General features: G+C 44.3%; 1 protein-coding gene across 1 annotated transcript in view; it reads left to right on the top strand.

The window, feature by feature from the left end:
- LOC132379845 (docking protein 2-like) overlaps window positions 1-12934 on the top strand; it is a 75523-nt gene that overhangs the window by 59270 nt on the left and 3319 nt on the right. Inside the window, exon 4 of the mRNA XM_059948472.1 lies at window positions 8520-8692. Coding sequence (XP_059804455.1) covers window positions 8520-8692 — 173 coding nt within the window. The remainder of the gene's footprint in view (window positions 1-8519; window positions 8693-12934) is intronic.

Raw genomic sequence — 12934 nt, 5'->3', positions numbered from 1 at the left:
TTATCTTAAACGTTTCAATCAGATCCCCTCTCAATCTCCTCAATTCCAGCGTGTACAAGCCCAATCCCCCCAATCTCTCTGCGTAAGACAGCCCTGCCATCCCAGGAATCAACCTAGTGAATCTACGCTGCACTTCCTCAATTGCCAGAATGTCCTTCCTTAAACCTGGAGACCAAAACTGTACACAATATTCCAGGTGTGGTTTCACCAGGGCACTGTACAAATGCAAAAGGACATCCTTGCTCTTGTACTCAATTCCCCTTGTAACAAAGGCCAACATTCCATTTGCCCTCTTCACTGCCTGTTGCACTTGCTCATTCACCTTCATTGACTGGTGAACTAGGACTCCTAGGTCTCTTTGCATTACTCCCTTACCTAACTCGACATTGTTCAGACAATATGACCCGTCTGCAACCACAAAACAATGACCCCTTGGATCCCATGCCTCCTTACTTTCTCAATAAGCCTTGCATGGGGTACCTTGTCAAATGCCTTGTTGAAATCCATATACACTATATTTACTGCTCTACCTTCATCAATGTGTTTAGTCGCATCCTTAAAAAGTTCAATCAGGCTCGTAAGGCACAAACCTGCCTTTGACAAAGCCATGCTGACTATTCCTAATCATATTATGCCTCTCCAAATGTTCATAAATCCTGCCTCTCAGGATCTTCTCCATCAACTTACCAACCACTGAAGTGTATGTTACTTTGGATTTCCAACATCTGCAGAATCTCGTGTTTATATACCTTTCAATGTAAAGAGCATTGGGATGTCCAGAGTTTCTGAAAGCTACTGTGGAAATGCAGCTCTCTTTTTTTTATAACAAGTCAGTTTTAAACTTTTCTTTCCGATCCAATTACAAGAAGTGACAGTGTTGTGAGCTCTTGCAGTGAAGTGAGTGGTGGGTGTGATACGCTGCCACTGCTGCTTGAGAATGGAAAATTGACAGACAGAAACCACTGTTGCAGTTATTCAGTAGCCTCAATTGCTCTTCAAGAAAAACTTCTCTGATAACCTTATCTGATAAAAGGTTGTTAGTTTGTCACAACAAACACCATGCCAAAGATTTTTACCTCCAACTTGCTAAGTTTACTTTTAGGCAGTTTAGAGAACAGGTACAGGCTGGAGATTTTCCAGCACAACAGCATAAAGAAATCCTGCTAAGAACACGTCAAAGGCAAAGCCTCATGTTCTGAGAACAGATGTAGAGGCTTGAAGAGTGTTGGATGCCTGCAGTTGAGGTGGAGCACAGGTGGAAGTGTACAAAGGAGATGTGGGGAGAAGGACAATGACAGATTACATGGCCGGGAGGTGGACCACAGGTTACAACAGAAAATAGAAAAGGCGTGTCAAAAGGTCAATGTCATGGTAGTAGAGAGATTTTAACATGCAGGTCGATTGGGAAAATTAAGTTGGTAATGGATCTCAAGAGAGTGAGTTTGTTGAATGCCTAAGAGATGGCTTTTTAGAGCAGTTTGTTGTTGAGCCTACTAGGGATCAGCTGTACTGGATTGGGTGTTATGTAATGAACCGGATGCGATTAGGGAGCTGATGGAAAAAGAACCCTTAGGAACCAGTGATCACAGTGTGATTGAGTTCAGCTTGAAACTTGATAGGGAGAAAGTAAAGTCAGACGTAACAGTATTTCAGTAGGGTAAAGGAAGTTACAGTGGTATGAGAGAGGAGTTGGCCAAAGTAAATTGGAAGGAGCTGCTGGCAGGGATGTCAACAGAGCAGCAATAACATGCATTTCTGGGAAAAATGAGGAAGCTGCAGGATATATGTATTCCAAAAATGAAGAAATACTCAATGGTAAAATAGTACAACCGTGGCTGACAGGGGAAGTCAAAGCAATTGTAAAAGCTAAAGAAAGTGCATCCAACAAAGTAAAAATCAGTGGAAAGATAGAGGACTCAAAAGTTTTTAAAAACCTACAGAGAGAAACTAAAAAAATCATTCAAAGAGAAAATATGAAATATGAATATGAAATATGAAAGCAAATAATATCAAAGTGGATAGTAAAAGATTTTTCAAGTATGTTAAAAATAAAAGAGAAATGAGGGTGGATATAGGACCACGAGAAAATGAGGCAGGAGAAATAATAACAGGGGAGAAGGAGATGGCTGATGAACTAAATGAGTATCTTGCCTCAGTCTTCACTGTGGAAGACACTAGCAGTATGTCTGATTTTTTGGTGCGTGAAGGAAGAGAAGTGGGTGCCGTTACTGTTACAAGAGAGAAGGTGCTCAAAAAGCTGAAGACCTAAAGGTACGTAAGTCACCCGGACCAGAGGAGCTTCACCCTGGGTTCTGAAAGAGGTAGCGTTAGAGATTGTGGTGGCATTCGAAATGATCTTTCAAAAATCATTGGACTCTGGCATGATGTCATAGGACTGGAAAATTGCAAATGTTACTCCACTCTTTAAGAAAGGAAATCATAGACCAGTTGTCCTGACCTCAGTAGTTGGGATGATGTTGGAGTCAATTGTTAAGAATGAGGTGATGGCGTACTTGGTGACACAGGACAAGATAGTACAAAGTCAGTATGGTTTCCTTCATAACCTGTTGGAATTCTTTGAGGAGATTACAAGTAAGATAGATAAAGGGAATGCAGTGGATGTTTATACTTGGACTTTGAGAAGGCCTTTGACAAGATGCCACACATGAGGCTGCTTACCAAGTTAAGAGCCCATGGTATTGCAGGACAGTTACTAACATGGTTAGAGCATTGGCTGATTGGTAGGAGGAAGCAAGTGGGAATAAAAGGATCCTTTTCTGGTTAGCTACCAGTGACTAGTGGTGTACCACAGGGGTCGGTGTTGGGACCATTTCTTTTTATGCTGCTTATAAATGACTTTGATGATGGAATAGATGACTTTGCTACCAAGTTTGCAGATGTACGGTGGAGGGGCAGTAGTGTTGAAGAAACAGATAGGATGCAAAAGGACATAGACAAATAGGAGAATGGGCAAGAAAGTGGCAAATGAAATACAATGTTGGAAAATGCTTGGTCATGAACTTTGGTGGTAGAAATAAATGTTTGGACTATTTTCTAAACGGGGAGAAAATCCAAAATTTTGAGATGCAAAGGGACTTGGGAGTCCTTGTGCAGAACACCCTAAAGGTTAATTTGCAAACTGAGTCAATGGTGAGGAAGGCAAATGCCATGTTAGCATACATTTCAAGAGGTCTAAAATACAAGAGCAGGATGTGATGCTGAAACACTGGTGAGGCCTCACCTTGAGTGTTGTGAACAGTTTTGGGCCCCTCATCTTAGAGAAGATGTGCTGGCATTGGAGAGGGTCCAGAGGAGGTTCACAAAGATTATTCCAGGAATGAAAGGGTTATCATATGAGGAACGTTTAATGGCATTGGGTCTGAAGTCGCTGGAATTCAGAAGAATGAAGTGGGGGGGGGGGGTTCTTATTGAAAACTTTCAAATGTTGAAAAGCCTGGACAGAGTAGATGTGGAAAGGATGTTTCCCATGTTGGGAGAGTCTAGGACAAGAGGGCCCAGCCTCATAGAGGATAGAGGGGTGCCCTTTCAAAACAGAGATGTGGAGAAATTTCTTTAGCCAAAGTGTGGTGAATTTGTGGAATTCGTTGCCACATGCAGCTGTGGAGGTCAGGCTGTTGGGTGTACTTAAGACAGAGATTGATAGGTTCCTGATTGGCATCAAAGGTTACTGGGAGAAGGCTGGGAACTGGGGGTGAGGAGGAGGAAAAAAGATATCAGCCATGATTGAATGGTGGAGCAGACTCAATGGGCCAGATGGCCTAATCCTGCTCCTATACCTTATGGACATCAGGTAGGTCTGAGTAAATGCCAGGAAACTGCTGATGCTGGTCAGGCAGCATCTGCAGAATGAGAAACAGCAAGTGCTTCAGATTAAAGGGTAACTCTATTCCACTTCCCATGGCTGATGCCTAACCTGCTGAGTATTTCCAACAATTCTGCTTTCACAGAAGGGCAGAAGTTTCCTCTGTGTCTTGTGAGGCACACGGAGAGTTAAATGAGCTATGCTAATTATTCAAATTCAAGTTCAGTTCATTGTCACTTAACTGTACATAGGTATACCACCAACTGAAACAATGTTCCTTCAGATCAAGGTGCACAACACAGTACATGTAACTCACACACACAACACATAAAGTAATGTTACCACAAATAAATTAACAAATAAAAGATGCAATTATGACACAAGTTAAAAAGTAAACTGAATAATGTTACCATAGTTTCATATGTGATGTCCGGGAGTTCAGTAGTCTTACAGAGCCTAGCCATATATACATACATCCTTGGTGGTCCATTGAAATCCGATGACTACGTCCACTCCTTTAACGATGAGATCTTTGATGACTGTACAGTCCTATCCTGGACCCACAAGTTCTATTGTAGTGATGACAACCACGGCTGCATTTCTCCTGGCTCTCTTCTGCTGTCTTCTGGTTGTTCTTTCCATCTCCAGAATACAAACCCCATCCCTACACAGCTGTTGCCAAGTGTTACGGGCAGCAGCAACATCCTCCAGGTCCTCAGGTCTGATCTTGCACTTCCTTAAAGCATTCTTCATCTGATCCTTATAGCGCTTCTTCGGCCCTCCAGCTGAGCATCGACCATGATGTAGCTGGCCGTATAACACACTGCAGGGTAGCCGACATGGGGGCATCATATCATGTGCCCCAGTCACTGCAACTGACACTGGGTGATCATGGCCTTAATACTTCTGCAGTTGGTCTTTACAAGTGTTTCAGTGTGAGGCACCCGCTCACGCCAGGTAATTCCCAGGATGCGCTGGAGGCAGCTTATGTGGAAGCACTCCAAGGACTTGATGTGACAGCTGTAGGTTGCACAGCTATAGAGGAGGGTGGTCTCACTCACTCACCCCCCCCCCCACACACACACACACACACACACACACACACACACACACACACACACACACTCTCTCTCTCTCTCTATGCCCAACATTTTGCATAGTCTTTGTAAGTGTGGAGCAGAGAGTGAATTTGTAAATCTGGTGGAGTAAAGGACTTTTGGAATGGCAAGAGTGGAGTGTTACAGGAGGGGTGTTGGACTGGTGGCAGAGAAAGTGTTATTGGTGTAGGCGAAGATGCGATGGAGACACACCCAGCCCTGAGACACCAGGCAAGGTCAATTGATTCCAAACAACTGGTTTATTGATCATTAAAGAATGTTTCTCTGGTGCTTCCCACTCCCTCCCCTCTCCCTTTCTCTTTTCCCAACCATGATTCCCCTTTCTCTGCCCCCTTCCCACTCTCAGTCCACAATAGAGGCCCATATCAGAATCAGATCTATCATCACTCACATATGTCATAAAATATGTTTAGTTTGAGGCAGCGGTATAGTGCAATACATAAAGTTACTACAGTACTGTGCAAAAATGTTTATTTAAACACACACATATCAACTTGGATCTGATTCTCCGACTGCTGCTGCTGTCAGCTCTGTCTCTATGCTCATATTCCATTATATGCTGGAGCCTCCATCTGCCCATTTGCTCTGCTCTCTCATGCCTGAGGAGGGAACCTACCTTCAATGTGTTCACCTCACTCCAGCCCCAGAGCTCCCGAGCACACTCATTGTTTTCACATTCCACTCTGCTATTCCAATGTAACCAATTTCACTTTAAACAATATCTCTCTGGTTTAACAGCAATAAACCCAAGAACAATCTTATTTCGTGTTGCTTCTCCGTCATGTCTGGCAATAACAGGAGAGTTTATAAAGTGGAGAAGCCTTTGCACTGGGGCATTTCTATTCCCTTGATCGGGGTCCAGTGGTATGAATAGTTGTCACCAACTGGGGTCTTCCTTGTTTGCAATACTGACCATGACGTTTTCAGTGCCTTGTCATGCCCTTTGCCCTCTGTGGGGTGCTACAGTACGGCCCTCCCTGGATCTCATCTGCCCAGCCCACTGGAGCTAGCTCTGCATGCTGAGGCAGGCATGTCCCTATCCCACCGGGGTATAAAGCTGCCAGCTACCCCCAGCTGGTTTAGCCTGCTTGTTGAGGAAGTCTACTGGGGTGTGGCCGCTGTCACATGCAAACAGCTTCTTCCAGCCACAGGTGAGAGCTGAGTGTCCGGTGAGGACCAAAGGTGAATGAGCTGCCCCAGAATGGACACGACCAGCTCCTTCACCCTCTCCAGATACCCATACTCCTGATCTTATTTCTGATAAAGGAACAATACATATTTAATGTCTGAAAACATTTAATGTAAAGTGAAATGTGAAAAAGTAGTGTTTTTTTTATATCGAACATAACCATTCACTTCGTACTTTATATCAACCTGTCAATCTTCAGGCCGTCACCTTGGGACGTGCTAATCTTTCTTTACTTATTGAGATCCAGCAAGGGGTAGGCCCTTCGATCCTGCAACCCCCAATTTAACCCTAGCTCAATGACAGGACAATTTACAATGACCAAGTAACCTATTAACCGGTAGGTCTTTGGGACTGTAGGAGGAAACCCAGGCAGCACAGCCCAGGACTGTTTCTGACTGTATGTTGCTGGTTCGTTCCTCTATGTACCTTGGCCCTAGAGGAATGATGTTTCATTTGGCCATATACATGTTACATGTGTATGGTTGAATGATAATAAACTTGAACTTAAAAACCATTTGCAGTCTTGGTACCCACCAAAGCCCCTTACTGGTGTGAGCCTGGAAAACACAGCAAATCCAACTCTGCCATGTATCTGTGAAACAGTGAACCGGATCGTTTGGTTTCATTGTCGCTTGGGTCTACATACCGTCCGGGATTCTGAAAAAATCTCCCACCTTGAAGGGGTGTGGGGTTTTACACATCCATTGGCTAGAAGAGCCTTTGGAAGAAAAGCATTCCAGGCATTCCCCCCCCCTCCCACCCCTTCTCAGTGCTACCCACGGGCTGGAGGTTCTCCTGAAGTACTCACTTAGTGTCTCAGGGACAGCTTCTTCCCCTCTGCCATTAGAGTTCTGATTGAACAATGAACCCATGAACACTACCTCAGCATTTTCCCTTTCTTTTCACCCCAATTATTTGCTTTTCACATTCTTTATTGTAACTTCTAGTAATTTTAATGCATTGCACTGTACCACAAAACAAATTTCACAACATGTACCAGTGATAATAAACATGATTCTTTTTCCGATTGACGAGAACCAGGTCCATCACCCGCTCCACCATCCATGATTCATATTCTCTGTACGCACCATTGATCTGTTCTATTCTCCTAATTCCTCTCATATCCAGAAATATATTGATCATTGATCGAGCCTCCACACCCTTAAACTGTACAGAATATCCCACTGTCTCCCTCAGCCATGGGTGGCTCTGACGGCCAAGTCATTGAGTATATTTAAAGCAGAGGCTGGTAGATTCTTGATTAGTCAGGGCATCAAAGGTTATGGGGAGAAGGCAGGAGAATGGGGTTGAGAGGGATAATAAATAAGACTTATTGGGTTGGATGGTCCAATTCTGCTCCCATATCTTATGGTTTTACCAAGTTGCTATAAAATAGAGGCCAACATACCATTGCCCTCTCTCACTGCTGGTATCTTAGTGTTCTCCAGAAGAAATGTGCGGATTCTTTTGGGCATCAACAATCCTCAATACTCTCAACACTTAGCAATCTCACTTTTCCTCACCGTGTCCCTCTTGCCACATTGTCGCCCAGGGGCTTCTTGTCCGTGGCATCCTCTTCAATTCCCCATTTGGTCTTGTGTCATCAGCAACACACAACAAAAGACACCTTCCTCTGTATTCTCAGTCTGGGCTACGTGCAGCTCTAACCCGTAATGGGATCATTCGCTGATCAGTAAGCAGAGATTAATTGGGCCATGACTTTAATATCTCAATGATGGAATGTAAAACAGTACAGCTCACGAAGAGGCCATTCAGCCCACAATGTTTTGCTAAACAATTAGTAATTAAGCACCTAACCAAATGAGTCCCCTCTACCTATATAATGTCCAGTCCCTCGATTGTCTGCATATCCATCTGCCTGTCTATGAGCTTTTTAAACACTTTGGACACAGAACAATGCCACACGGTTGTCTGGCCTTTCAAGCTATTGAAGATCAATTTAACCCTGCCGTCTCACATAGTCCTCCATTTTTCTATCATCCATGTGCCTACCTAAGAGTTTGTTAATGTCCCTAATGTATCTGACTCTATCTCCACCCTTGGCTAGACGATCTCTGCATTCCACACTCTCCATGTAAAGAACATACCTCTGACATCTCAACCCCCCCCGTAATTTGATTCAATGACCTTAAAATTATGCCCTTCTGTTCTACTTGCCTCTAATACCATCCCCAGCAGAATAGTCACCAATGTCCACCACTCTTTTCCCCATACATCTCCTTTGAAATTACCCCTCTCACCTGAAATCATCCCCTCTAGTATCAGAAAGACCAGCACTACCTCTGTAACACACTGACAATGAATTCCCCTCCGCAGCACCAGGCGTGAGGAGCGTGCCCCTGATTGTCTGCTTTTGTGTGTTGTGCAGTGACTGAGTTCCGGGTGACTGTGAGGAAAACGGAGGCAGCAGAGAGATGCCACCTGCAGGGCATGTTTCTGCTTGCTGTAGAGGAAGACAGTCTGGAGCTCAAGGACCTGAAATCTGGTGAGGTTCTCTACACCTGGCCGTACAGATTCCTGAGACGCTTTGGGCGAGACAAGGTAAGCATGGCCTTGCTTAGTAACAAAGAAGGGTGGGAAGGAACAATACAGGCCAGCTGTTGGTGAGATACCCAGATGACGGCAGTGCATTTGGCAGTTGTGGGACCCGTTCCACATACCTCCCTTGCCGATTGATCTCCCAGTGTGGTTTGGATGTCGAATGTCATCGACACACAGACTGTTCAGGATGGGACTGATGGAGTAGACACGGAGGGTGGAGAATCAGGAACCAGAGAGAACGGTGAGCAGATTGGTGACACGTCACATGGAACCAATAAGGAGGAATTTCTCCATTTAAAGAGTGCTAAAGCTTTGGTAACCCCTCACCTGGAGATGTGGTCATATGTCATTGCTGAGCGTGAGATGGTAGTTACTTGACCCCGAGGGAATTGAAGAGGAAGTGGGAGAAGAACTAAAGTATAGGGTGGTATGGTAGCAAAGTGGTTAGTGTAATGTTTGACAGTGCTGATGAATGGGGTTCAATTCCTGCCACCGTCTATGAGGATATGTGACTAGGTGAGTTTCCTCCCTCATTCCAAAAATGGAGTAAGTTGTTGGCATGCTACTTTAGAGATAAAGTGTAGAATAGGCCCTTCCAGCCCTTTGTGCTGCGACACCTAACAACCCCCTATTTAACCCTAGCCTAAGCATGGGACAATTTATAGTGACCAACTAACCTAACAACTGGTACATCTTTGGACTGTGGGAGGAAGCTGGAGCTCCCAGAGAAAACCCACGCTTTCCACCAAAAGGATGTACAAACTCCCTGGAGATGGCGTTGGAATTGAACTCTGAAATCTGATGCCCCAAGATATAATCATGTCGCACCAGAAACATGGTGGTGTTTGTGGACTGCTCCCAGCATGCTCTCAGACTGTGTTGGATGCTGATACAAACAATGCAGTTCACTGCAGACTTTGATATTCCTCTGATAAATAACACTAATCGAATAGAGAGTCAGCCATGCTCTTTCTGAATGATGAGGGACAGAGCCAGCTGGAGCTAGCTCTAACAATCTGAAATTCAGAACAGGGGTTCTCATGTGTAGGACAGTAAAGGTCCTGCGTTAAGTATTTTATACCAATAAGACATTTTCCTGATCTAAGCAAATCTGATCTGTCAGGGAGAATGAGACATCTGTGTTAAAAGTGTTTTGATTTTCAGAAGAACAGTCTTAATGAGTTAAATTTCAAGGTTGCAATTCAGTTCAGGAGTTTTAATTATACTAGAAACCTGAGAATGTTTATAATGGCTGCTCAAATTGTAGGTTTTAATTCACTTCCAGGTGCTCATCAGAAAACAAGCAAAGCTATTATTCTAAAGCATGCATGAATTTGTTAGACTTACCAATCAGCACAGGCTGGTGGATAGAGCCACATGCTTATCGTGGTACTTGAAGATCAAATCCAATTATCCCAACAGCGTTTCGAGATTCTTTGCTGATTTATTCTTGCAATCTAGTGGGTGGATGTTTGAAGTGGTCCTGAGTTCAGACCCTCTGTTCCTGGTGCCATCTGTGGACAATTTATGTGTGTTCGATGGTTCTAAAGGATCAGGAGAGTCCGTTCCTAGTGAGGTCGCTTTTGAGAAGAGAGCCCACACACTTTGCAAAGCCAGAGACTGGAGATTCTTCCTGCAAGCTATCGTGTAAAGGCTCCATGCATCACTTCCATCGCCCCAGACACTTAGTAAACAGTGAAAATCTTGGCTCAGAAATGTGTCTGTGCAATCCCACATGGCCGGGTGAAAATCATTGAACATTGTAGATATTTCTGCTTTCTAGATTAGCTTTGTTTGTCACAGGTACAACAGATTTTTGAAACATACAGTGAAATGCCTTGCTTATGTCAATGATCACCACAGGCCAAACATGAGCTGGGGGCAGCCCACAAGGGTTCCAAGTGCAGAGGAGATTTACCAGGATTAGAGAGTACATCCTTTGAGTGAGCCAAAGCTTTTCGCTTTGGAAAAAAAGGAGGATGAGATGTGACTTGATAAAGGTGTACAGGATGATAAGAGGTATTTATCAGGTGTCTAACCAATGACTTTCCCTCAGGCTAGAAATGACTAATATGAGGGGCATAACTTTAAAGTCATTTGAGTAAAGTATAGGAGGATGTACGAAGTAAGTTGTTTTTACACAGAGAGAGGTGGATGCATGGATCACCTCGCCAAATGTGGTGGTGGAGGCAGATACATTAGGGGTATTTAAGAAATGCTTAAATAGGCACATGGATGATAGAAAAATAGAGGGTTATTAAGAGTGGTTGGGAGGCAGGGTGGAGATATGTCTCTACAAAAGGTGTAAGGCACTTCTTCCCTCCGCTAACCTGCAGGTCACCCTTGGGCAAGGTGTAGCACCCCGATTAGGGTCACGTGAAGCCATGGGAGCAGGTGGTGGATGGTCGTATGAGCAGCCGGTGCAGATCACAAGTCCTGGTTATGTGACCACCGACACCAGGCAGACAATCTCTGAAGAGTATTGATAATACTCTTCTGGCATGGTCCCACAGGATTGGAAAATTGTAAATGTCACTCCACTCTTTAAGAAGGGAGGAAAACAAAAGGGAGGAAATTATAGGCCAGCTAGCCTAACCTGAGTGGTTGGGAAACTGTTGGAGTCTATTATTAATGATGAGGTTTCGGGTACTTGGAGACTAATGATAAAATAAGTCAAAGTCAGCATGGTTTCTGTCTGGGGAAATCTTGCCTGACAGATCTGTTAGAATTCTTCAAGGCTGTAACAAGCAGGGTGGACAAAGGAGAGGTCATGGATGTCACTTACTTAGATTTTCAGAAGGCAACCACAGCGGAAAAAGCCTACTTGCCCCTGTACTATCTATACCCCTTGTAATTTTGTATACCTCTATCAAACCTCCTCAAATTGGGAAGGAACAGACGCAGGACACATATTTCCTTCTCACATAGCCCATCCGTTCCATGTTAGTGCTCAGACTAATCTGGATCTCCTGCATTTCTCTGAAATTTATTCCCCCTAACAAACCCACTAACACACCCTAATTCCCCTGCCACCAGATTGGGGCTATTTACAATTTGCCAATTAACTCCACCCCAATTCCCCTGCCACCAGATTGGGGCTATTTACAATTTGCCAATTAACTCCACTCTAATTCCCCTGCCATCAGATTGGGGCTATTTACAATTTGCCAATTAACTCCACCCTAATTCCCCTGCCACCAGATTGGGGCTATTTACAATTTGCCAATTAACTCCACCCTAATTCCCCTGCCACCAGATTGGGGCTATTTACAATTTGCCAATTAACTCCACCCTAATTCCCCTGCCACCAGATTGGGGCTATTTACAATTTGCCAATTAACTCCACTCTAATTCCCCTGCCATCAGATTGGGGCTATTTACAATTTGCCAATTAACTCCACCCTAATTCCCCTGCCACCAGATTGGGGCTATTTACAATTTGCCAATTAACTCCACCCTAATTCCCCTGCCACCAGATTGGGGCTATTTACAATTTGCCAATTAACTCCACCCTAATTCCCCTGCCACCAGATTGGGGCTATTTACAATTTGCCAATTAACTCCACCCTAATTCCCCTGCCACCAGATTGGGGCTATATACAATTTGCCAATTAACTCCACCCTAATTCCCCTGCCACCAGATTGGGGCTATTTACAATTTGCCAATTAACTCCACCCTAATTCCCCTGCCACCAGATTGGGGCTATTTACAATTTGCCAATTAACTCCACCCTAATTCCCCTGCCACCAGATTGGGGCTATTTACAATTTGCCAATTAACTCCACCCTAATTCCCCTGCCACCAGATTGGGGCTATTTACAATTTGCCAATTAACTCCACCCTAATTCCCCTGCCACCAGATTGGGGCTATTTACAATTTGCCAATTAACTCCACCCTAATTCCCCTGCCACCAGATTGGGGCTATTTACAATTTGCCAATTAACTCCACCCTAATTCCCCTGCCACCAGATTGGGGCTATTTACAATTTGCCAATTAACTCCACCCTAATTCCCCTGCCACCAGATTGGGGCTATTTACAATTTGCCAATTAACTCCACCCTAATTCCCCTGCCACCACCAGATTGGGGCCAATTACAATTTGACAGTTAACCACCAACCCACTCATTGTTGGGATGTGGGAAGAAGCTGGAAGGCCCAGGGGATGCACGCGCAGTGAACTCCACACTGACTGTGCTGGAAGTCGTGATGGATTTGGGGTGTCAGGAGTTGTCCTATTAC

The sequence above is a fragment of the Hypanus sabinus genome, chromosome 1, assembly GCF_030144855.1.
Source record: "Hypanus sabinus isolate sHypSab1 chromosome 1, sHypSab1.hap1, whole genome shotgun sequence".
Taxonomy (NCBI): Eukaryota; Metazoa; Chordata; class Chondrichthyes; order Myliobatiformes; family Dasyatidae; genus Hypanus; species Hypanus sabinus.
The sequence above is the reverse complement of the archived record's forward strand: the minus strand, read 5'-3'. Positions and strand labels throughout refer to the sequence as shown.